The 26,347-nt window shown below is 38.6% G+C and overlaps 1 protein-coding gene across 2 annotated transcripts; it reads left to right on the top strand.

The window, feature by feature from the left end:
• The first annotated feature begins 1,548 nt into the window (after positions 1-1,548).
• On the top strand, positions 1,549-18,504 carry LOC134297917 (cytochrome P450 2K1-like). Of its 2 annotated transcripts, none has more exons than XR_010004889.1 (4): positions 1,549-4,983; positions 14,445-14,629; positions 15,981-16,122; positions 18,244-18,504. XR_010004889.1 is itself a non-coding variant. In XM_062976856.1 (4 exons), exons 2-4 carry the CDS (start codon positions 14,606-14,608, stop codon positions 18,435-18,437), a joined length of 360 nt encoding a protein of 119 aa, XP_062832926.1. In that variant the 5' UTR covers positions 8,244-8,546; positions 14,445-14,605; the 3' UTR covers positions 18,438-18,504. The 2 variants fall into 2 exon arrangements, 1 of the variants encoding a protein (XP_062832926.1); XM_062976856.1 differs by lacking the exon at positions 1,549-4,983 and adding an exon at positions 8,244-8,546.
• The last annotated feature ends 7,843 nt before the right edge of the window (positions 18,505-26,347 follow it).

The raw sequence follows: 26,347 nt of genomic DNA, 5'->3' as shown, positions 1-26,347 counted from the left end.
TATACCCTGGTGTGGGCTGCTCTAGTGCATGTGCACATTTTAAAATTCTTAAACAGCTGATCTGGGTTGAAAATAAATGGAGCAATGGACACACAGGTGACTAAATGGAAGCACAAATGGAAAGCAATTACAATGAAAACTCTCTGCAATTGTTCCTTTGTTCTGATCTTTATGAAATTAAACAGAGCTTGAATTTAGAGTAGGCTGAGGAAAGATAATAAGAAATCTGCTTGTGTGTACATTTAAATATACATATGAGTTCCAGTGTATCTTGGAGGATCAAGTAAAAAAATAAATAAAAGTAAACCTCCACAGGATGTCCTGTTATTTTGCAGATTTCTAAAATCCACTACAAAAAAGACGTCAAGATAGCTGGGGAGCATTAACGGGGATTGACAGGTCTGTGTTTGGATTTCCTGTCAGGTCCCACAATTTTTTGCCCCACCTATTTGTCCTGCATTTTGACGCAGTCTGGAAGCACCCTTAAAGTTCTGTTTAATTCTGTTTGTAGTTTGAATCATCTTGTCCTTAAATTGCAACAAAATGACAGCATTTCAGTGTCTTTCATAAATAGCAAAGTAAGAGCAAAATACTGAGTGAAGGTAATGCAATTTTATTTTCCACCAGCACAAATTTGAAATTATTCACATATTGAAATTAGCTTATCTTGTCTTGAAATATGGACTATTACAAGTGCTATGCAATTATTAACAAGTCTACTTAGGAAGACATTATTCCTTTTAAAAAGGAATAAGCACACTCTCATTATGTACATTTATCTGTTCATGTTTTTGTTCTGTTGATTGATTGTTCTTCCTTTATTCTACCAGGTTTTTAGAATTATTACTGCTTTAATCTTTTTTACATGTTGATTGTTCTAACCACTGCTACATTTCATGCATGCTTGTAGCTCCTTCCTTCTCACAATATTTTAGCATTCAGTTCTACACATAGGCCAATATTTAGTTGCAGCAGTACAGCTATGGTGATTCAACTATATCTGTCAAATCTGCTTCCCCATATTCCATCTTTTAAGTTGTCCAGCTTGCTAAATACATGTACAGTAGAGTCTCACTTATCCAACGTTCTGGATTATCCAACGCATTTTTGTAGTCAATGTTTTCAATACATCATGATATTTTGGTGCTAAATTCATAAATACAGTAATTACTAGGCTTGAGCAAATTTTTTGTTATTTCGTTCAATTCGTTAAAAATTCGTTTCGTAAGCACTTTTGTGTCAGCTCACCACAGCCGCTCCTGAATGAACACACAAGACTCTCTGTGATATCACCAGAAACTTTTACTGTAGGAAACATGAACATCAGAAAAGCCAAGAATGGGAGACTCCGGCCAACCCTCCTTTATATACCCTCCCCCTCATTTGAACAGTCTCTTCCCGCTCAGTAAAACCCCGCGCAAATTCCCCGCCAAGTCCAGCAGCCGTTTCTTCTCCAAGTCCTGAGCCGCAGGTGTCTTATCAATGTCAGTGACCCTGAAACTCAGAGCCACATCCAGGCTCTAGTAGCAGGGTTCTGACACTTTTGAATTAATATTGAACCATCTGCTCACTGCCCTTACAAATATTACGAATTTGAATAATAAAAGTACCTTTTTTCGTTTGTTTCTGATGTCTTCGGATGAAGCTGTAGCCCCTCTGAGAGGAGAAGCCATGTTGGCATGCCTCTCAGCCAATCAGAGCGGAAGAGGGAGGGAGGGAGAGGCATGGGCATCGATCTGCTAGCATTTAAAAAAAAATGTTGCTTCAAAAATCCCCAAAAATCAGTGGATGGGTCAAACATTATGAAACTTGATAGGCAAAGAGTACTTAATTTTTGCTTCTATTCTGGCAAATTTCATCATAATAGCTTTCATAATGCAGGAGAACGAAGCCTCTGAATATTGACCATTCTTTTAAGTGGAAATGAAGCAATTCGCCATAACGAGAGAAAAAACTCCATTTCCCAGAAGCCTTAGCAAGCCAATCAAAGTGGAAGGAAGAAGGACAGGGAGGCGTGGCTATCGATCTGCTAACATTTTAAAATAATGTTGCTTCAGAAATCCCCAAAAATCAGTGGATGGGTCAAACATTATGAAACTTGATAGGCTAAGAGTACTTAATTTTTGCTTCCATTCTGGCAAATTTCATCATAATAGCTTTCATAATGCAGGAGAACGAAGCCTCTGAATATTGACCATTCTTTTAAGTGGAAATGAAGCAATTCGCCATAACGAGAGAAAAAACTCCATTTCCCAGAAGCCTTAGCAAGCCAATCAAAGTGGAAGGAAGAAGGACAGGGAGGCGTGGCCATCGATCTGCTAACATTTAAAAAAAATGTTGCTTCAGAAATCCCCAAAAATCAGTGGATGGGTCAAACATTATGAAACTTGATAGGCTAAGAGTACTTAATTTTTGCTTCCATTCTGGCAAATTTCATCATAATAGCTTTCAAAATGCAGGAGAACGAAGCCTCTGAATATTGACCATTTATAAAAGCATTGGGCTGAAGCAAACGTTTCTCCAATAGTACTATGCCCACTTGCAAACTACAATTCCCAGGTGTTCCAAGCCCTCTCTCCTCTTAACGTTCCCCACCCCCTTTTGTCCTCACTTAGAATCATAGCGTCATTGAACAGTAGAGTTGGAAGAGACCTCGTGGGCCATCCAGCCCAACCCCTTCTGCCAGGCAGGAAGACACCATCCAATCCCTCCCAACAGATGGCCATCCAGCCTCTGCTTAAAAGCCTCCAAAGAAGAAACCTCCACTACAGCCTGGGGAGAGAGTTCCACAGCTGAACAGCTCACAGTGAGGAAGTTCTTCCTAATGTTCAGGTGAAATCTCCTTTCCTGTAGTTTAAAGCCATTGTTCAGTGTCCTAGTCTGCAGGGCAGCAGAAAACAAGCTTGCTCCCTCCTCTCTATGACTTCCCCTCACATATTATACATCATGTCTCCTCTCAGCCTTCTTTTCTGCAGGCTAAACATGCCCAGTTCTTCAAGCCACTCCTCATAGGGCTTGTTCTCCAGACCCTAGATCATTTTAGTTGCCCTCCTCTGACCATCTTGACCAAACTTTCATACAGTATGTGAATTCTTGGAAGGTATGAGAAGTTTAGAGAGAAGGAGGGAGGAAGAGGTTTGAATTTTGGACTCCAATTGTGGCATGATTCCCCACTCTGCCACCCACTTGGGCAAGTCACACACTCTCAGCCCAGAAAAGCCAATGAAACAGGAAATAGCACTTTCAAACCAGGAACTAATTTCCTTATTCAGAGGCTGATGGCCATCTGTCAGGAAGGATTTGATGGTGTACTATGATTTCTGTTCCTGGGTGATAAATGTCATTTCCTAATTGGTTCTGTCATAGAAACATGGCAAAATCTATGACACTGCCTGAACTTTGTGCAAGCGACATGGATGGAACATATTATGGTTTGGTCCACCAATTTAACAAAGTTTCAGCCACAAAAACAAAGTTTCTGAAGTAGAACAATGACTTTCACAGTAATGACAACCCAATGAAACAGGAAATAAGACTTTCAAACCAGGAACAGATTTCTGCAATTATTAAAAAATGGTTTATTATAAAAGCTATGAAAATTCGCCAAAAATCAGAGGATAAGGGAAACGTTCCAAATTTTGGTGAGCTATCAGTGTTAAATGTGTTCTACCACTGTACCATGTTTGAAGAAGATCACTCAAAAAATGAGGGCGGGAGAGTCCTGTAAAATCTCCCCTCGTGCTGTTTTTTTTTTTGGCCACTGCGCATGCCAAAACGAATTAATTTAGAAAATAACGAATTTTCGTTAATTTCGAATTTTTTGGGGGGCAAAATTCGGAAATGACATGAGAAACGAAACGCTGGCGCCCCCTACTTTTGAAATGAGTTTAGAATCAATTTTTTCATGGATCGCTCAAGCCTAGTAATTACGACATAACATTACTGTGTATTGAACTTCTTTTTCTGTCAAATTTGTTGTCTAACATGATGTTTTGGTGCTTAATTTGTAAAATCATAACCTAATTTGATGTTTAATAGGCTTTTCCTTAATGCCTCCTTATTATCCAACATATTTGCTTATCCAACATTCTGCTGGCCCGTTTATGTTGGATAAGTGATACTCTACTGTACTTCTGAATTGCTGGAGTACCGTGATGCATTCGGGTTTGCTACACTTTTTTTTAGCTACAGGAAAACTACCAGATATGCCATCATTCACTTTTTCCCCTGATCTCCAGCAATTGAGAAGTGGCCATGTTGGGGAGAAAGGATTGAGCATTTTTTTTGAGAGACAACAAACCATAGAAATGAATTGCACAAGGTAGACTTATGGTATTTTAATTAATGAACAGAGGTCCTGCTTGTATTTTCATTATCTGTTTGGTCTATGTGCCTATATTCTTTTTATCACATTGGTAAATAGGGTTGCAAGTTTAGATTCAGACCAAGCCCTGAGATCAAAACTGAAGTTCTCTATTGATATCATTAAGTATTACGCATTAATTATAGAGGGAAACAGCTTGACATTCCAACATACGTGAACAGCCACCCATCCACACACCCACAACATTTTTGCCTGTTAGGAAATTTAGACCGAAATCTTATTTACAGGGAGTGTTTCCATATCAGGGTGAAACAGGGAGCATTTTTATTCTCACTGCCTTAAGGTTCAGGAACATTTAATCTGGCCTGATTGCTCCTAGCTAAGAGGTAAATGAAGAACAAAGTTGAGGGTGAGCATTGGCACTACAAAAACTGGAAAACTAACTAACTACAGAGACCCACCCCGCCTGGACAGTATTTCCAAGATGCAACAATCAATCCGTTAATAATTGGGAATTATAGCAATCTTTTGTTCTCCTGAGTTGGAGATTTCCATGTTTTCCTTTTGAATATGAAAATTTGCATCCTTGTTTCCAACTTGGAGATGACCGACAAAGACTGGATTCCCTTGGCCAGGCCTTTGGATTGGCAACTCTATTGGTAAATAAGAATTAATTTGATTATAATCATAGCCTAATATTTATTAATAAGATTTACTTATTTTGGAAATGATCTGAGCTCATTTCAACTGATAATAAGCTTTCCTGGTGCGTTATAATTCGAACCACATGATGTGATTATTTCATTTCCTCAGAACAATAAAGGGCACCAGCTGTTAGCACTCACACTCTGCACATGTCAGTTATGTTTATCAAAATACTTTGTGGTTGCACATTAGTTTCTAGGAGTAACATCAGAACCAAAGTATTTATCAGAAATTTTATTTTCCTGTATTCCTACGTGTAAACTAATATAGGTGTTTTGCTCTGTCCTCTTTGCATATTTTCCATTAGACCAAGACCCTGTACAGGTGACAGAGCAAATAATCCCACCCAAGTGGAAGTCCATTTTGTCTCCCTTCTGCTTTCTGCAGGACTCATCATACTCTTGAGCCCAATAAGAGAGCTATGAGTTCCCTTGGGGAGATAGGGTGGGTTACAAATAAAGTCTTATTATTATTTGATACACAACAAAATCAGTACACAGCAAACAAGATCACTATACTGGCTTTTGTATTGGATCACACATTGGACACTTCCCAAGTATCTAGGACTGTGTGATGTATCGGCGAATAATGCATCCAAATCTGAATAGGGTGGCTTTTTGTAGATGAGAGATTGTAATTTTCTCAGTGCTGATTGTTTTTAAGTGCAAGCCAAGGTCTTTAGGCATTGCATCCAGTGTGCCGATCCCCACGGGGACTACCTTTACTGGCTTGTGCATATTCTGCCAGTGCATGTTTTTCTTCCTTAACTGTTTGTTTTACTTGCAAAAGTCCTCTGCCACCAGACCTTCTAGGTAGATATAGCTGGTAAATATCACTGCGAGGATGCAGTGAATAATGAACAGTCATGAGTTTTCTTGTTTTTCTGTTCAAATTGTCCAGTTTATGATGTCCGCAGTGTATCTTATGACAGGTATGGCCCAGGTGTTTATGGCTTTTGAGAATTTTTTTGACCCTTTGAGTGTATTCTTTGCTGACAACAATTTTCACATGTTCATGTTTGATGATGTCCAGCTGTAGTATGCCCAGATATTTATAGGCCTCTGGCTGGTTACACTTTATCACTTGATCATTATGCATATTTATGCCCTTACTTTCAATGATTTTTCCCTTCAGTGCCACTGTCGAATATTTGTCTAAATGAAACTCTATGTTGATATCAGCGCTAAAGATTCGGACAGTGTTAGTCAGAGTCTGGATTTCAGTTTCATTTTTCCCATACAGCTTCAGGTCATCCATGTACAGCAGATATGAAATTTTGTGAGATTTCTAACATGTATTAATAATATAGCTGGGGAGCTGGGGGCGGCGACGGCCAATAGGGAACTCTGGCATGAACTGGTCCATGAGGTCACGAAGAGTCGGAAATGACTGAGTGAATGAAGAAAATTATTATTATTATTATTATTATTATTATTATTATTATTATATGTCTGCAGTCAGCCAAGAAATGCTTTTTTTCCGGTGATGTGTTGAGTGATTTCAGATCAGCTAAAATTGCAGGTTTGGGTCCCAGTGTATCAAGATCCCAAAGGACCAAATGAGACACACAATGGATGAAGGCAAAGAAGAGAGGCATTTATTCACTTTGGCTAAAGTGTATGTCTGCAGAATCTGCTCTCCAAAAACTAACATAAGGTGATACAAAATACAGAAATATTTATAGCATTCTGACAGCAGTTATAAACAAAGAACATTTCAAACCCTAGTTGCTGATTGGTCCAGACATTGTTTGTTCCATCTCTCATGTGGGTAGGTTTGACGGGGGGGGGGGGGGGTATTGTGTGTGTCAGGAGCAACTTGAGAAACTGCAAGTCACTTCTGGTGTGAGAGAACTGGCCGTCTGCAAATACGTTGCCCAGGGGATGCTCAGATGTTTCATATTTTTACCATGCTTGTGGGAGTCTTCTCTCGTGTCCTCGCATGGAGAGCTGCAGCTGGCAGAATCAGCTCATCCGTGCTTTCCCAAATTCGAATTGGCAACCTTCAGGTCAGCAGTCTTGCCAGCACAAGAGCTTAACCCATTGTGCCACTGGGGGCTCCTGGTTTGAGGTTATGGGTGCTAATGATAACGTAGTTTCCCCAGCTTAAGTGAGGAAATTATTTGTGCTCGTGAAACAATGGGTAGGAATGGGTGTTAGCCAAACTGAAATAGGTTCCCAATTAAAGGATAGAGATAATGTGTTGGGCAAATTCCATGACCTTTGTTTTAGCTCCATTGTTGGGTATGTAGAGGCATTATTAGGGGATTATGCCTATTGCCTGGTGAATGCTTGTGAAATCTGTATGTCAGATGTGGTTGTCTTTTTTGTGTCTGCTTTTTCAGATATGAATTAAAGAAATTCATTCAGCTTCACTACAATCTCCTTATCTTCCCTTAGTAATTCTTTATGGACTCCTGGCAATTCTTCTGTGCTAGCAGAGCCGGCCCTAGGTATTTTTCAAGTGTAGGCTAACAGAATTTTGGCGCCCCACCCAAACCAATCACTGAAAAATAAAAGCGTTGGATAAGCGAAAATGTTGGATAATAAGGAGGGATTAAGAAAAAGCCTATTAAACATCAAAGTACATTAAGATTTTACAAATTAAGCACCAAAACATCATGTTTTACAACAAATCAACAGAAAAAGCAGTCTCGACTGCGCCCCCATATGCTTTGCGCCCGAAGCGATCACTTAATTCACCTCATTGTTGGACCGGCTCTGTGTATTAGTGTATTTCCCTCATTGTGCTCTCTTGCTCTGCACAAGCCTTTCATTTCTTGTTTCTTTGACACTGTTGTTTAACCATGCTGATGACCTTGATAGGGAGTTGAAGGCCAAAAACTTCTGGGGATCACAGGTTGAGAACCACTGCTCTAGACCATATAGGAACTCTGAAGGGCCTAAACATCCCAAAGGCACCAGACCCTGTCTCGTCTCTGAGACTAAGCAGGATCAGCCCTGGATAGTTCTTGGAAGGGGGAGACTGCCAATGAATACCAGAGGAAGTAACTGGGGAAACCACCTTTAGTATACCTTACCTAAGGAAACGTAATGAAATTAATGAAATTGCCACACAATATGAAGGCACATATGCACAGCCAGAGCAACCATGAACTCACTGGGTTAATCTTAGGGAGGAAGCAGATTGGCAAGCAGGACCTATTGCATGATTTGATTCCTTCATGTGATAAGGTCCTTAGCCTAATGAAATACAGGATTTCTCATGTGCAACATATATTGAATGCTTATTCAATGTAGGACATCTTTTTGAACACACGTGGCATAAAACTGGTCCTATGTTGTGTATCATCTTTCATCCAAAGAGAAAAGTGTCAGGAGAATGGAGAGGGCTGGGATATTTTTATTGTTCTGTTTGCCATTGTTCTGCTTGTCTGCTTTTTGAAACAGCAGTGGCCACGCCGACATTTTCCCCCTGGGCCCCTTTCCCTTCCTGTTATTGGAGGCTTATGGAGACTAAACTTTGGAATTGGATGTATGTGGAGACACCAATAAAGGTACTTTTTCTAAATAATTAAGTAATAACTTAGGAATTTGACTCAAATTTAGTGAATATCATTGTGCATTTTTTCTGTGGGTGCTATGGAGAAACAAATTGTGAGTTACTTATTATTAGTATGTTTGCTTGTTGTAATTTCACTAAAGTTTTGCCAGAGTTTGGAGATATTGCTTACTTGAGATATAACTCTCAGAATCTTCTAGGCAGTATAGACATTGTATGTTATTATTACAGTCCAAAATGTAACCTTTCCTAATTTGTTCCAAAGCTTCACCCAGTGGTACCAACAATGTATGAGTGGATAATGAACAGAATATTTCTGTGCATGCAGTGAGACGTCTTCAATCCCTCTGCCCCGTACAATCTTCCATGTTTCCCACATTTCTTCCTTCAAGGCGCCAGAACAATTTTGATGACATGAAGAGAACAAGGGTGAAAAAACTCCCTCCTTCACAGAATCAGTTGCATCAATAGAATAGCTTCATAGAAACTACATCTGATAAAAAGGAATATAGATGCGGTGTAGGATGCTATATAGAACAGAAGGGGAAAGTGTATGGCAAGAAATCCCATGGAATACAACAGTGTTGGGATTTAGAGCTCCACAAAGTCTTTTGTATGTAGCAGAAAAGCACACTGGTCATGCTTAGAATAACACAGAATAGACATAGAAGAGATGGTTGTAGCAGCCTGTTTCAGCATTAAATGAAAAGTATGGGGTACAGGAATTGAGCAGCACCTTTGAGGCAAACTCGTTTATTTTAGCACTAAATTCATTACCTGGCAATGCCTGGGTTAGGTATTTGGTAAGGATGAACATTAGAAAAAAGTCATTGTTTGTTTTTGAGATTTTAGCAATCATTATGAGGATGTGGGTGAACTATAATTCCCATCATCCTCTGTCATTGTCCCCCAAACTCCAAAAGTATTTAATGTTGGTCATGATGGGATTGTGTACCAAGTTTGGTTCAGATCCATTGTCAGTGGGGTTTACAGTGCTTTCTGATGAGGGCGGACTGCAACTCCCATCATCTTCTTGTATTGCCCCCTCCCCATGCCCTGTCAGTATTTTAAGTTGGTCATGATGAGTATGTGTGCCAAATCTAGTCCACATCCATTGTGCATTAGGTTCAGCATACTCTTGATTATGGATGAGCTATAACTCCACCATTCTTTGTCATTGCCCCCAAACCTCACCAATACTTAAAGTTGGTCTTAATGGGTATCCGAGCCAAGTTTGGTCCAGATCTATTGTCAGTAGGGTTCATAGTGCTTTCTGGAAATTCTCCTTGGACGTGAAGTAAACTGCAATTTCCATCATCCAGGTTCAATTCCCCCCCTCCCCCCAAAAAGAACCCCTCTTCCAATATTTTCAGTTTGGTCTAGATCTATTGCATTATGTAGGCACTAGGCTTGAGCGATCCATGAAAAAATTGATTCTAAACTCGTTTCAAAAGCAGGGGGCGCCAGCGTTTCGTTTCTGATGTCATTTCCGAATTTTGCCCCCCCAAAAAATTCGAAATTAACGAAAATTCGTTATTTTCTAAATTAATTCGTTAATGGCGGACGCGCATGCGCAATTCCCAAAAACAGCACAGAGGGAGAGGACTTTACAGGACTTTTCCACCCTCATTTTTTGAGTGATCTTCTTCAAACTTGGTACAGTGGTAGAACACATTTAACACTGATAGCTCACCAAAATTTGGAACGTTTCCCTTATCCTCTGATTTTTGGCGAATTTTCATAGCTTTTATAATAAACCATTTTTTAATAATTGCAGAAATCTGTTCCTGGTTTGAAAGTCTTATTTCCTGTTAAATTGGGTTGTCTTTACTGTGAAAGTCATTGTTCTACTTCAGAAACTTTGTTTTTGTGGCTGAAACTTTGTTAAATTGGTGTGTGTGTGATATATACTATGTATATATATATATAGTCCCTGCATATATATATGTGTGTGTGTGTGTGTGTATAGGTAAAGGTAAAGGTATCCCTTGACGTTAAGTTCAGTCATGTCTGACTCTGGGGGTTGGTGCTCATCTCCATTTCTAAGCCCAAGAGCCAGTGTTGTCCATAGACACCTCCAAGGTCATGTGGCCGGCATGACTACATGGAGTGCCGTTACCTTCCTGCCAGAGCGGTACCTATTGATCTACTCACATTGGCATGTTTTCAAGCTGCTAGGTTGGCAGAAGCTGGAGCTAACAGCGGGCACTCACTCTGCTCCCGGGATTTGAACCTGGGACCTTTCGGTCTGCAAGTTCAGCAGCTCAGTGCTTTAACACACTTCGCCATCAGGGCTCATGTATATATAATATACATACACATACACACAATGTGGAGAATATGTGGAAAGGTAGATAGATAAGTTGGGAGCCACAGCGAAGGCACCTTCCTGGGAGCAAGGTCTAATAATAATAATAATAATAATAATAATAATAATAATAATAACAATAAAAAATCCCTTACAATATCCAAGATGGCTCACTGCTACAGAATCTTGGGAGGTTTAGTTTGATATGGTACCATTATTGGCAGAGAAAGCTAAGCTGTAGGAGTTGAAATCCAATCATTTATCCTCCCTATAGAATCAATTTTATATGCATTTTTAGCTACAGAAAAGCTAAAATCAGGACAGTAAAAGAACAACACCCAGAAAATGGGAATTCCAGACAGGAAACAATCAGGGCCAGCTAATACCTCCCAACAAAGGATTCCCCCAGGTAGGAAGCAGCCAGGCTTTGAAGCTGCAAGGCTATTCAATGCTAATCAAGGTGACCAATTGCAACATTCACACTTGCCTCCCACAGACAAGAGTTCATTCTCCCACCCTGGACCTTCCACAGATATATAAACCCCACTTGCCTAGCTTCGCACAGACGTCAAAACCTCTGAGTATCAGGCCTGAGCTGAGGCGAGGCGGCGGCGGCGGCCATTTCCCCCCTCCGTCTTCCTCCTCCTCCTCCTCGGCCTCCTTCCCCCTCGTCCCCTCCCATTGGCTGAGCCCGTGACGCCCCTTTTGCTGAGGGGCAAAAGGAAAGGGCCTGAATGGTGGGAGTTTGGGTGATTTGCAAAAGCTTTTTTTTCCTAACGAAAAAAACGACGACATAACGAAAAACGGCCTCTCGCGATTCGAAACCGCAATATCCAGACGTGTGGACAATCAAGGTCGTATATTGCTTCAAAACAAACGAAAGTAATGAATTAATAACGGGTAACGGGGAAATCGAATTATTTGAGCAGAATGTTTGCCTGTTACTATTTGGAAGCTGGCCTGAGGCCCCATGGGGAGACAGAGCAGGATACAAATGAAGTTGTTTTCGTTGTTGTTGTTGTTGTTGTTGTTGTTGTCAAAAGAGAGCAAGCCAGCTGCAATTAACTGCAATGAATCACGTCAAAAAAATAGACAAACATTTGTCTAAAAGGAAGAAAGCAGGGCATACCTTAGACTATGATTTTTGGATGGCGTGATTTTAATATTGAATGTAATGTTTTTAAATGTTTAATATGCATTTGTTTTAATTCAATTTGTTTTAAGCTTAATGTTTTGTATGTTTTCAAGGCAGTGAATAATTGCCATATGCAAGCCACGTTGAGTCCCCTTTGGGGTAGAGAAAGGCGGGGTATGAATAGGGTGAATAAATAAATATCAAGGGTGATGAATGGATGTGTTTAACCCTGTGTGGGTAGGAGGAAGGCAGCATGTGAAATGCTCAAATGGATGTATTAAATGAAAACACGCGGATCTCGTATTTATCAATGAACATTTTTGAGGATGTTCTACTTCATTTCTGCAACAGCTGTGGAGTTGAAATTGAAATGGCTGCCAAAGATCTTAACAGCAAAATGGTACTGGATCTTAGTACATCTGAACAGGTCCAGTGCTCTCATTCTAGGGGTCTGTCTGGAATACACGTACCCAAATACAGAAGAGCCCTACTGGACTGCTTAGTTTGATTTAGGAAGACATGGGTAAGAAGTCACATATGGAATGCACATATTGAAAATAAATGTGAAACACGTGGAGCACAGGAGGCACTTCCTCTGAATATGTCTTGCCAAAGAAACCTTAAAACACCTTGCCCTAAACTGGGATGGACTTGAAGACATTTAACAGTTTTGAAGAATTTAAAGTGATGAAGGTGTATTGGGAAAATATAATACTTGTATTGGAAACTATATATTGAATGTAATCATATTAGAAATAGGAATAGGAGAATATGTAATCACAAGCAGATTGTGTGCATATAGCCCCAAAATACACTCTGCCTAGCAAATAACCATCTCCCCATAAGCAGAGACCAAAGTTCACCCTAAGTTCCAGGGACATATGTCAAGTGTCAACAAGAATAGATAAGCTAATGGACAAAAGGCAAATTAAGGCTTTTGGGATGTCAAGATAAGACCTGTAGGAGTGCTAATGGCTCCCTGAAAGCTAGGATAAGGGGGAATTCCTCAATTAATGGGATCTCAGAAAGCCTAGATAGGAATTCCTTAGATAAGGCCTAATGGAGGGTCAGAGGTCTTGAAAGTAGCCTATATTTTAGGAAAATGCAAAAGTAGCTTTTAGTAAAGTGCAAAGTAAGACTTTTTTGACACTAATTGAAGATGGATAATGCCTATATGATGTAGGTAGATGAAGGCAAAAATAGTATATAAGGACGTGTGTTTCTTTGTTCTGTACTTTCGCTTTCCTGATTACAGGAGAAGGTCCTTCTTATTGCTTATTCTCTCTGGCCACTGAGAATAAACGTCTTTTTCTACAGCAACCGGAACTCTCTTTGTCTCATTACCTCAAACCTTTGTCTGCCATTTCAAAAGTATCTTAATAAAATATCAATTTCAATCAAGATAGGGCCACCGTATGAACATCGAACATTTGTGACGTTCCTTTCCTTGAATGAGAGTGCTTTCAGTCTATTATTTGATCAGACAAAAGGCTGAGTAGAATCTATTGAATCAAGTACAAGGCAACAAGGAAAAACAAAGTTCTTCTTGTTCTCATCTCCATTTGATGTTCTCCATGTTTTCCATTTCCTAACCAATACACACCCCAAAATGTTGGTTATTCTTCAAAACTGACATGACTTTGAAATGTGAACTGGAATTGTTGTGTCTGAAATATACATCTATTGGGCAAAAGGGTATAGAAACATCTATAGATGCATTAACACATTTTTAAGGTATTAGAAAACTGCTTTTCCAATGTGTTGTTGAAGGCTTTCATGGCCGGGATCACAGGGTTGTTGTATGTAATACTTCTAGAACATGGCCATACAGCCCGGAAAACATACAACAACCCTGCTTTTCCAATGGTTATGTCAGCAAAAGGTAAATAGAAAAATGCATGTATTGGGTGCAATCAGCAGAGAAGCATGCACACAGTTTCACAAAAACTTTTCTATGCGGTTATGTATTGCTCCTAAAATTGTTTAGGCTTTTTACTGTCTTCAGGGCAAACCTATTATGAGGTTTCTTGGCAAGATTTGTTCTGAGAATTTTGGGGCCTATAAAAAAGGGGGAAAAATTGGTGGCTGTAGGGTGCAGGTATTGTTTTTGTTTTTATTTTATCTATCCCATCTTTCCCCCAGTTTGGAACTCAAAGTGACTTATAAGAAATTTAAAAACCCATCGTTAAAATAGGATGAAACAGTTGGATTTGGGCAAACCAAGCTCAGATTCCCATAGATCCATGAAAGTGACTTGAACTCTTTGGAGGAAAAATGAGACATAAATATAATAAACTAATTGTGATTTGGGAGTTGTTGTTTATTACATTATAATGGGTAGATCGGTATGAATTTTTCATTGGACATCATTAAAAACCATGAATAATAATTACAATATCAACTTTAGTATTCATAATAAAACTTTCATCCATTTTCATATTTTTCCACAGATAAAGCCTATAAGGAAATAGAAGATGTTTTGTGCTCCTCTTCCTTCAGCTATCAAGATTTAAAGAAGCTCCCTTATACAAATGCTGTGCTTCATGAGATTCAGCGTTCAAAGTATACTCTCATAACTGGGATTCCAAGACAAACTGCCAAAGATGTGAAGATGAGAGGTTTTCTCATCCCTAAGGTATAGGATACAGAACAGAGATAGCATGTAGTAGCGGTTTAAACATTGGATTAAGGGCACATCTACCCTGTTTCCCCTAAAATAAGACATTCCCAGAAAATAAGACCTAATAGAGTTTTTGCTGAATTACTAAATATAAGGCCTCCCCCGAAAGTAAGACCTAGCAAAGTTTTTGTTTGGAAGCATGCCCGCCAAACAGAACACCAGAGCAGATCGGTAAATGTACGTACCATAGAGTGTTGTAAATGGAAATATTGGTAGTAATAAGAAATTCTTGATAGGATTCAGAGTTTGTCTGGTTATGCTGGTTTGTGATGACAACTACTGCACAGTATATAATAAATGTTCATTTTTTTTTTGGTTCAACAATAAATGTGAATTCTTCTTCATGGAAAAATAAGACATCCCCTGAAAATAAGACCTAGTACATCTTTGGGAGCAAAAATTAATATAAGACACTGTCCTATTTTCGGGGAAACATGGTACGAACATCTATGCTGATCACTTAAAGATGACTGAAGATTTTGAAAGATTTACCCACATAGGACAGAAGTGCCCTGACTTTATCTATGTGTTGAGTTACTATCCAACAATTGAATACATTATTTTGATGTACCGTAATTAAATTTACCCAGGAAGGGGTTCTGCCATGTTTTGCACATTCTTAGATGGTGTGCCTGGATGTATCTGTCAATTCCTTTAGTGCATTGCTTGATTTGTTGGGACAGCAGAAATAGCCACTTTGCATTACAGTAAAGTCTCACTTATCCAACGTTCTGGATTATCCAACGTATTTTTGTAGTCAATGTTTTCAATACATCGTAATATTTTGGTGCTAAATTCGTAAATACAGTAATTACTACATAGCATTATTGCATATTGAACTATTTTTAATGTCAAATTTGTTGTACAACATGGTGTTTTGGTGCTTAATTTGTAAAATCATAACCTAATTTGATGTTTAATAGGCTTTTCCTTAATGCCTCCTTATTATCCAGCATATTCGCTTATCCAACATTCTGCCAGCCCGTTTATTCTGGATAAGTGAGACTCTACTGTATTTATTGCACAATGGGACATCAAGCAGGCATATTGGGAAATTACATACCTGGATGCACAATATCAGTCTTTTCCATAAATGTGGTGTAGAACAACATCATATAACTAGGTAGGAGTATGTTTACATTATGCACGCACGATGTAGCATCTCAGCTATTGCAAACAACAACAAACAAAACAAACCTTAACTGGTTTAAAGTAAGCGATCAGACAGTCCATTCAATTCCCACAAAATCTTAATTTCTAAGACTGATGTGTTTACAACTGTTTGACATTTTTTTCTCCCTTTCAGGGGACAATCATTGTACCAAATCTACGCTCTGTTCCTCTTGATCCTGAGCACTGGGAGTCTCCTAAAGAGTTCAATCCAAAACATTTTTTGGACCAGGATGGACATTTTGTTGCTAGAGAAGCGTATCTGGCATTTGGTGCAGGTAAAAGAAATTCAAAGCAGCTTGTGATTTATCGGTGTGTCTTCTGGGGAGTTTCCATGATAAGATCTGCTCCAGCCTCTGACCTTCGTGAGTCAGTGCAGTTGCTGCTCTGGAGTACAGATTCATCAAGGCAGCAAAACATTTGTTGCAATTATGGTGCAATCAAGAACCATAAGCTAATACATGATGGGAGTCAATAAATCTGCCAATAAATCATACTAAAATCCATGAGTGCCAAAAATGGAGAGAAAGGCATGGGTGATGGATGTTGGTATGGTTTGCTTTATTTCTCTTTGGTAGTTCATAGCATTATGAAAATACTTTTAGGAAAAATGTTTACCAGTGACATAGTTATAAGTGTTGTTAGCTTCCACATCAGTTGCCCTTCCCACTTTTGTTCCTCACTATTTTCTTGTTGGTAGGTAGTAATACCGAAATGTTTCTGCTGCTTTCTTCTTAATTTAAGCTGTTTCTTTGATTATTATTTTTAAACACACCTCTATCTTGTTCATGCCAAGAAGAAAACATATCAAAGACCTAGAAGGGATTGCAAGGGATACACAACTAAAGCACTCCTGAATGATCCTCTTTCTTTCTTTCTTTCTTTCTTTCTTTCTTTCTTTCTTTCTTTCTTTCTTTCTTTCTTTCTTTCTTTCTTTTGAAATAATTTTTATTAGTGCTTTCAACATAAAAATAAAGAAAGATCAAGATTTGACATACAGAAAAAAAATATCAGTGATAGGAAAGAAAGAAGAGAAAAAAATATATAACATCAAAAAGAAAAAAAGAAAAAAGAAGAAGAGAAAAAAAGAGAAGACATAAAATTAACTTCCATCTTTAGCACAGTATTCTGCATAAAAGAAATTTTACATTCTTTTTCTCAACCATCTCTATCTAGTGTCTCTATTTTAGATATTGCCTATTATTCACATACTCAGTTGCAGACCTTTTCCTCAAATTCATTTTAGTTAGATAATCACCTTACATTCCTCTTCTTTCAAATAGTTTTAAACCAATTCCCAGTCTGTCTGTTTTTTTGGCCTGCCTTGGTTGTTTTTTAATAGATATGTTAGCTTATCCATATTCATTATTTCCCAAATCTTATTTATCCAATACCTTGTTTCCAGCATTCCTTTCTCTTTCCAGTATTTGGCAAAAGTCATTCTTGCAGCGGTAGTGAGGTAATTAAATAGAATTTCCTTATTTCTATCTTTTTCTATATTTAACATCCCTAGGAGGAAATATTTTGGGTTCAGATCTATTCTAATTTGTAACATCTTTTGAATTTTATAATGAATTTCTTTCCAATAAGCCTTGGCTTTTTTACAAGTCCACCAACAGTGAAAAAAAGTCCCTACTTGTTCTCCACATTTCCAACATTTATTTGATGTATTTTTGCAAAATTTTGAATTTTGGGGGGTGTCTAATACCATCTATAAAATGTTTTTATCCAATTTTCTTTCATATCCATTGCATAAGTAAATTTGAGCCTAGTATTACAACTTTTTTTCCCATTCTTCCAATTTGATCGGCTTCCATAGATTTTTCGCCCATTTTATCATGCACTCTTTAATTAATTTGGTCTCTGTTTCCGATTCTAGTAATTTCTCATAAATTTTAGATATAGTCTTCTTTTCCAATTTCATAATCTTCTCCCAGAAAGTTTCTTTCTTCTCAAATACTAATTTCTTGTCCTTGTTATAGTAGTCTTTTAACTGCATGTATTGAAACCATCCTATGTTTTTGAATTGTTGGCATAACTCTTCCTGGCTTTTCAAGTTGTAGGAACTATTCTCTCTAGTCAATATATCTTTGTATCTTGGACAATTTTCTCCTCCTGTTTCCCTTCTATGACACATGATCTTGTTTCAACCTTTTTTTTTTTTACAATTGCCCAATGATGGAAAGTTTACCATACTTTGATGCAGTCTATTCCAATTTAGTCAGCACTTTCAAACAACAAGTTCTTTCCAATGGTTAGGCGGAATAGCTTCTCTTGTAATTTGAATCTGATGATGGAGTATATCATGGCTTACCAGTTCACAGTCCAGTTTTCAGATCCATCCCTGTTTGCTGAATGGGATAGAGATACTAACTTTTTTGCCTTTGTTTCCCTTGCAGGGGCTCGGGTGTGTTTGGGGGAGCAGCTGGCAAGGATGGAGTTCTTCATCTTCTTGGTCAGTCTGCTGAGGGCCTTCCATTTCCAGCTGCCTCCAGGAGTCAATGAAGAACTCAATGAAGAACCTGTAGTAGGAGTGTCAACACCACCTCATCCTTATAAAGTGTGTGCAGTTCCTCGCTGTAGTTCATCATAAAGCATACAAAAATAATTACAATGGCATAAACTTTATTGCTGCAATTTTAAATAAAATCCAGACTTCATTTCATTTTCCCAAATTTCTTTACTATGCTTAGGATCTGAAGCACACTTGTGATATAATTCAGTCATAAAGAGATTCTGTCTCATTCTGTTTTGCTTTATTTTTTCACAAAATGTTCAGTTTAAAGAATTCTTGCTATTTATGAATGTAGTGGGGCTAATGTGGCATAGTGTGTTGCAAGTTGATCTGCTTCTTTGGGAGATCTGTTTTCAAATCCTTGCTTTGCCATGGAAACTCCTGTGTGATCTTGGGAAACTATTGGAGGCATGCAAAGCGTTGGAGTTCCTTTTCATGATCTGGAGAATTCAATGATTCATAAATACGAATCTCGGAATTACTTATTGGAAAAGACTCTTTGAGGCATTTACAAATTGAAACACAAGTCTCCAAAAGTTCAGAGAGATTTACAAAGATTTGTTGTTTCTGACCTTTTTTTCCAATGTAACATACTTTGTTGTCCATAATTTTCTGTGCTGGGAGGAAGTGGGGACTGATGTGGGAGAGAGCAGGCAGCAAAATGCCGTTTTTTCCTTGTCAGCCAATCAGAAGAAGAAAACCAAATCAAATGGCTTTCTGCAAAGCTAGTCTACTCCCCTCTGTGTCTCTGTGTCTTTGTCGTGGTGGCATTTGCAGGAGAGAGAGATAAAGGCATGTTCTTTTGAGGTCCATTCTGTTTCTCTGTGTTTCTTAAAATTTAAACCTATAGTAGCTTTTTGAGAATTCTTTTTCTTTCTGTCCCTTCATCCAGTCTATAACTTTCCTCTATTGAAATTATCCAACCCCAAACTACAGCCTCATTCCTCTGGCACAAGTAGAATTCTGGGAAATGTAGTTTGGGAAATCAAGGACCTCTGTAGCAGAGTATTCAAAAGGTGTGAAGACCATACATGAATGTTCTTTCACATGTGGTGGACCTGCAAATTGGCAAAAAAAGTATTGGAGAGATATGCAAGAGAAAAATTTTAAAAATTTATTTACAGTATTTATATTCCCCCCTTCTCACCCCGAAGGGGACTCAGGGCGGATCACATTATAAACACATAGGGGAAACATTCAATGCCCATAAACACATCAAACAGAGACCGAGACAGACAGACACAGAGGCAATTTAACCTTCTCCTGAGGGGATGTTTGATTCTGGCCACAGGGGGAGCAGCTGCTTCATCATCCAATCTAATGGCACTTCCTCATTCCAGGTCATAAATTAGTTAAACTTGCCTCCCCACTTTTTTTTATAAGTGGTACCTTATTTCCTACTTGATAGATGCAACTATCTTTCGGGTTGCTAGGTCAGCAACGAGCAGGGGCTGTTTTTAATTTTTAATTTTTAATTGACGGGTGCTCACCCCACCACGTGCTGGCCTCGAACTCATGACCTCATGGTCAGAGTGATTTATTGCAGCTGCTCAACAGCCTGCGCCACAGCCTGGCCCCAATTTAATTTAATTGGACATAAAATTTCATTTTATACCTGAGTACTTTCTATTAGGAATAATAGACTGTGAGATGGATAAAAACAAAGAGAAACTTTTCAATGGTCTAATAACTGAGGCTAAAAAAGCATATGCCCAAAAATGGAGGACAAAAGAGTTTACATCATTAGAACATGTTTAAAATAACAAACACAATGAAATGTATAAATTAACCCAATAAATGAGCCAAGAATCACAGGGAAAAATGTAATAGGTTTTGACAGTATTAGTGGAATTTATGAAGCAAGAAAAAATGAAATGGGTATAAGGGACAACTTAGTAGGATAAAAATTGTTCTCCAGGGAACAGTAATTCGAAGAGGGAATAGCAGAAAAATAAAGACTTGGGAAAAAGACATTGAAAGCCTCTGTGGAGAAGATTGGAAGTCAATTCTTTTCTTTCTTCCTCTTTTTCTTCTCTCCACCCATCAACCCTCTATTGCCCCAAATCCACTCCTTCATTTTTCTTTTTTTGTTTTGTTGTTTAGCTACTTTGTAATTGTTAGTTCTTCCTACCAATTGTCTTTGTTTTTAAACATTGTTAAAATTGATTATTTTATTTCACCAATAAAATTATTTATTAAAAAATCCCTGCCCTAAACTATATTCCCCAGAATTCTGCTCACACCAGAAGAATGGGGCTGTCCTCATTAAAACCCCAATGAAGGTTGATCACGTGTGCTTAAACTGGAAAAATTCTTAAAAATCCATGGATAAACCGATTGTTCTGAAACTTTGCAGGTTTTCTGCCCCGCCCATGTTGTCTCACTGTGTCACAATTTTAGGGGATAACTCTTGAAGTTTTAAAAATAATGTTTGAATTGAAATGTTTTTTTTTTAAAAAATCCTTAAAATTAGCAAATGAATGAAGCTTTCTGAAACTTTGCAGGAGTGATGCCCAGCTTATGCTGTCTTATTTTGCAAAAATTCAAGAGGATGCCTCTTGTAGTTCTTTTTTTTAAAAAAAAGCATTGTAATTTTTTTAAAAATTCTAACAATTATTGGATGACTAAAACATTCTGAAATGTGGGAGGCTTAAAGTCATAAATGTTGTCTATAAGTGTGCCAAATTTCATCCTGATAGCCATAAAAATATAGGAAAAACATTCCTCACAATTTTCTTCATTGTTGCTAATGGAACAAATCTTAATGACTCAATTACGAAGCATCGGAGATTTAGATTATGACTCGGAACAAGACTGTGAGTCAAATCTTTGTGAGTCAAAGTAGGGCCCATCTAAATCTCCAAAACAAATCACTAATTGGGTTTCAGCCATTTTGCACAACTCTAGAAACCATACTCTCTCAGTCTCGGAGGAAGATTATGGCAAACCTCTATGAACAAATGTTACTGAGAAAACACTGTGAGAGGTTCGCCTTAGAGTTCCTCTACATCTGAAAGGCACACTACAATAACCCATACATTTAGAGAAGTGGCAGAGCTTCTTGAAACATCGCATGTTTTTCAGCCGCAGTAGAATCTGTGTCCAGACTACAATATGTATCAGCATCTGTTGATAATGTTTTCATAAGAACCCATATGTTGGGTGAATCAAACAGACAGATGGGAGAATACAGACATCCTGGAACAGAGATATCTGCCCAAAGATAAAAGGGACAGAAGGATGAAGGCCTCCATCTGCATTATATGGTAGGCCTGTGCAAAGTTTGGGAGCTCTGTTTCTTAATTCGGAGATTTGTGTGATTTGTTGATACAAATCTCTGAATTACTAATCAGACCAGGACCCCTCTGAAGCATTAAGAATTGAAACAAAGTGAACCATGGGCAGATTTATCACGATTAAGTTGGAATCCATTGTATTAAAGCAGCCAAACTGCATCATTAAAATGTTAATAAATTATCTTCATGGGTGAAAAATGCACCAAAAAAAATTGAAACAGAAGCTTCCAAAATGTTTTGGAGAGATTAGTAAATATTTGTTGTTTCAAGCTGTGTTTTTTCAGTGTAACATACTCCATGATTGTCCGGGGTGGGAGGGGCTGAGATTACTGACAATGGCAGTTTCATGCAGTATTTTTCCTTGTCAGACAATCAGGAGAAGAGCCAAGAAGAAAGCCAATCACATGCTTTTTGCAAAGCTAGTCTCTTCCCTGCAGCATCTGGGTTTCTTTGTGGAATTAGTAGGAGAGAGAAAAATGTGTGCATTGCAGCCCAGAATCCTACTTGATCCCTTTCTCACTCAGACACCACACAGATCAACAACAATAATAAGTTTATTAAGAAAAGTGTATCTAATATTTTTGAAATAGTGTTCAAAATAAGCAGACTAAGCAATTACACTGCCCCTCAATTGGGACAAAAAAAGGGGATTAATAAATTCCTGGAAATTTATTGTCCTGATAATTGCGCTATAAACCCCAGTCTCTCATGGGCTGTTGACTCTGCACCAGTGTCTTTTGTATTTCCAACAGAATATATTGTCCAAGATAATAGGATTATGAATCTGTTCCTGGGAAAGGGAAATGTCATTGTGGAAAACAGAGCATGATCTGCTTCCCATTGGGACCTGCCATGCCCAGTGTCTTTTGAAACATCCATGTGGTTGCAAAATAAACAGTTCGTCTTACTCTGATGTTTGTTGTCTTTGGAAAACTGGTAGTATGGTTCACAGATGATGGGTGATTGAGTTCATTGTTAAGAGATGACGACCAGGTCAAGTTCCCAGGTCAAGAGATGCCGATGAAAGGTCACCAAGGTCATGCTGAGTGGCTTCATCTTCCAAGGTTTTATATCAAGACATAAAATATAGAAATATTGAACAAAAACACACACATGAGGGGCCTGAGGATACTGGGGGAACCCGGCGACTGAAGAAATTCTGAACATCCACAGGGGAGATTAGGGACTCAGGGTTATTTGGGGAGAAAGGAGGACATGTTTGGGGGGTGAAGGAAGGGAGGGAGGGAGGGGGGAAACAGCTGGGGATGATGGTTTATATGCATAGTTATAGATATGTTTTATTAGAATCCAGCTGCGGCAGCAAGAAAACAGCAAAGTGAATCAAAGATGACATAGAGAGGCAGGCATAGGCAGAAAGGATAGATTTTAGATTTGAGAAATACATGTAAGTGCAATATTATAAAATATATTGTTTTCTTGGCTTTCCCTTTACTAACCTTTTAGCTTTCCCAGGCCATAGCATAGAAATGCAGATGTCCCTCACCCCAGCTAGACAAAAGGCCTTGGAATTCCTTTGTTTATGAGTAATTGACAGAACTAAGTCCTAAGAGTAGGGTTGATTTGATGTTGGCTTAGGTCAACCAAACGTCAATGCCTTTTGTAACATGGATTCCAGCATATTTGTTACCTATTAATTTTGGATCTATCTATCTATCTATCTATCTACAGTATTTATATTCCACCCTTCTCACCCCGAAGGGGACTCAGGGTGGATCACAATCTATATATATAAAAGAGTAATGAAATTTCGGCCTAGGACAAAACAACAAAACTACACATCCCAGAAACATTAAACTTGGCAACACAACCCCTCATCCATGCCTCTACGTTCATACAACAAAAAGCTCCAGCTACTCCAGAAAACTGCCAGGCTTTGAGACTGCAAGGCTATTCACTGCTATTCCACCTGGCCAACAAAGGATTCCCATAAGCCACAGCAACGCATGGCCGGGCAAACCTAGTGTACATATATAAGGCAAACATTCAATGCCATAACATAGAACAGAGACAGAGACAGACTGGCCTTGAACTCATGATCTCTTGGTCAGAGTGATTTGTTGCAGCTGGCTGCTATCCAGCCTGCACCACAGCCCGGCCTATCTATCTATCTATCTATCTATCTATCTATCTATCTATCTATCTATCTATACACATACATATAAAACCTTGATTAAATATACACAGACCTTAACATGGGAAAGGGTCCTCGTTGTTGTTAGTCCTTTTGCAAGTTGGCCAAGACTTAACCCCTTTTATATCATTCCAGCCTGGTGTCCTTCGCAAAAAGTTTCCTAATTTTAAACTATCTTTTAAAGGGGAGGAGTCACACTCAACTACATCAGTCTCCTGCCCAGCTCACCTAGTCCCACTCCCAGTTCCTTTGCTTATGGCGATCAAGTCAAACAAAAACAAGATTTTTTTGTGTGAGATGACTCACAAAGACTGGATGTTCTGGGCCAGGCCTTTGGATTGGCAAGCCTATTGGTAAATAAGAAATAATTTGAAAATAATAATGTCCTAATTTTTATTAATAAGATCTACTGATATCGGAAATATCTGCACTCATTTCATGGGATGATACACTTGCATGTTTAGTTATAATTAGAACCACATGATGTGATTATTTCATTTCTTCAGAACAATAAACAGTGCCAGCTATGAGTACTCACACTGGGCACATGTAGGTTATGTTTGTCAAAACACTTTGTGGTTGCGCATTAGTTACTAAGAGTAACTTCAGAACCAAAGTATTTATTAGACTTATTGTTTTCCTTTATTCTTACGTGTCAGCCAATATAGGTGTCCTCCTCGTATATTTTCGTTATGAGGAATGATACTAGGCCAAGGTCCTGTGCTACTTTCGTGTAAGCCTGAACTTTGCTATTTTCTCTACTATATATTCGAATTCCATTGCAAGCATTGCCAGCACCATCTGTTGGTTTTAGATATCTTCATCATTAAACTCAGTAACTCCTTTTCACTTTAAATGGAACTCATATAGTTTGATTTATTACTTTAAATCATTCCATCTGATGATAATTCTCCCATTATATTAAGAGTAATTCCAAACAATACCCCATACTCATTATAAGAATAAGCCTATATTCAGCAGAGTATAATAGGAGCACATGAAATTATAGACACTGTATGTGGAAATTACACACACACACACACAGATATATATACACATACTTCTTAGATTTTTACTTTTAAAACTCAAGCTTTTATTACTGAGGCAAAATCGCCACTATGGAGCAAAGGGTCTGCAAGCGGGCTTAGTTTTCTTTGGCTGAAACTCATTTCCAGGAAGATTCCCATAGCCATTTCCAAGCCCCGAAGGGGGGAAAATGTGATCGAGATGACCACCCCCCCCCCAGGACTTTGTAAAAGATAGTTCAAAAATCAAGACTTTATGTTCTATATTTCATAATTTATAGTAGAAGGTGATTGAGACTTTTTACTGGAGTTTACTGTGGATTATCCCTGCACTCTGAGGCAAGAGATAACAACTTCATGAATTGTAAAATCATGCTGCTAAAACTCCACTTTTATGAATTTCCATGCTGGGTTCTCCAGATGTTATGAACTTCGTTCTTATCAAATATTTTTAATTGTTTATATCATTCATGATTCCCTTTTATGCAATGTAACTCACTTTTATGAATTCTCTCTTATTTCCATGAAATCTATCTGTCTGCCTATATGTATTTGTACTCTTTGGGATCCCCGGAAAATATGTATTTTTCCCAGCAGGGTTTATATTCCAACTTTATTTTATTTTTCATTTTATTTCATATAATTGTCAAGTCATGAAATCAAATAGGAAATATTTTGAACTCAACCTGAACCCCAGAACCTGTCCCATTTTCTATGACCCAGGCTTCCCTTCCCAAAAACAAAAGGATAATCTGCCACCGCTTAACCCAATCAAATTCAGATTGCATGGACAATATAGGGCTTGAGTCGCCGAATTCGGAGTATTGACCTAAAGGTGATTCGCCCCAAGGCAAACATTGTCATATCTCATCCAAAGGAAAAACCAGGACACCTCAGGAAGGCGCCCTGCGGAGCCTGTAAATATGGCTCATCACCACCCATTCTTACTTCCACCTCTGACACCCCAAGGCATATCTAAAATCTGTATACGTGACAGAAACCCGGACATCCTTGATTGCTGCCATTAATCCCTTTAGAAATCGGTCTAGCAGGAATTAATCCGATATTTCCTGCCCTGTCACTTCATTGTTTCAATAACTCCCGCCTTCTCCTTCCTGATTGGCTCGGGTAGAGCAACCTTCTAGCCTATCAGCGATCAGATGGGCAGGGGAGCGGGGCGGGAAATTCAAAGGGCTGTCAGACTGAAATTTTGTATAAATATGGCTTTATTTTGATTATATGGTACCCTAGTAGACTGAATGATCGCTACTAGAGTCCTCTTCAGCTGAATTGCTCAATAAAGACTCCTTGGCGGATTTTCCTTCAACTTTGGCGGACCTTCTTCATTTTGGCTTCAGGTTGTATTGCGGCTCATATTTTCCTATTGGCTCCGCCAAGGTCCGTTCTCTCAGGACCGGATCGGGACTCTCCTTAAGGGCCCGATCCCCTAAAGCGCGGTCGATAACAGTCTCATTAAACATGGGAGTTTTCATATATGGTTATACTGAATGTTTA

Source organism: Anolis carolinensis, chromosome 3 (assembly GCF_035594765.1).
Source record: "Anolis carolinensis isolate JA03-04 chromosome 3, rAnoCar3.1.pri, whole genome shotgun sequence".
NCBI classification, from domain to species: domain Eukaryota; kingdom Metazoa; phylum Chordata; class Lepidosauria; order Squamata; family Dactyloidae; genus Anolis; species Anolis carolinensis.
Note: the sequence above shows the minus strand (reverse complement) of the source record. Positions and strands in the feature narration are given on the sequence as shown.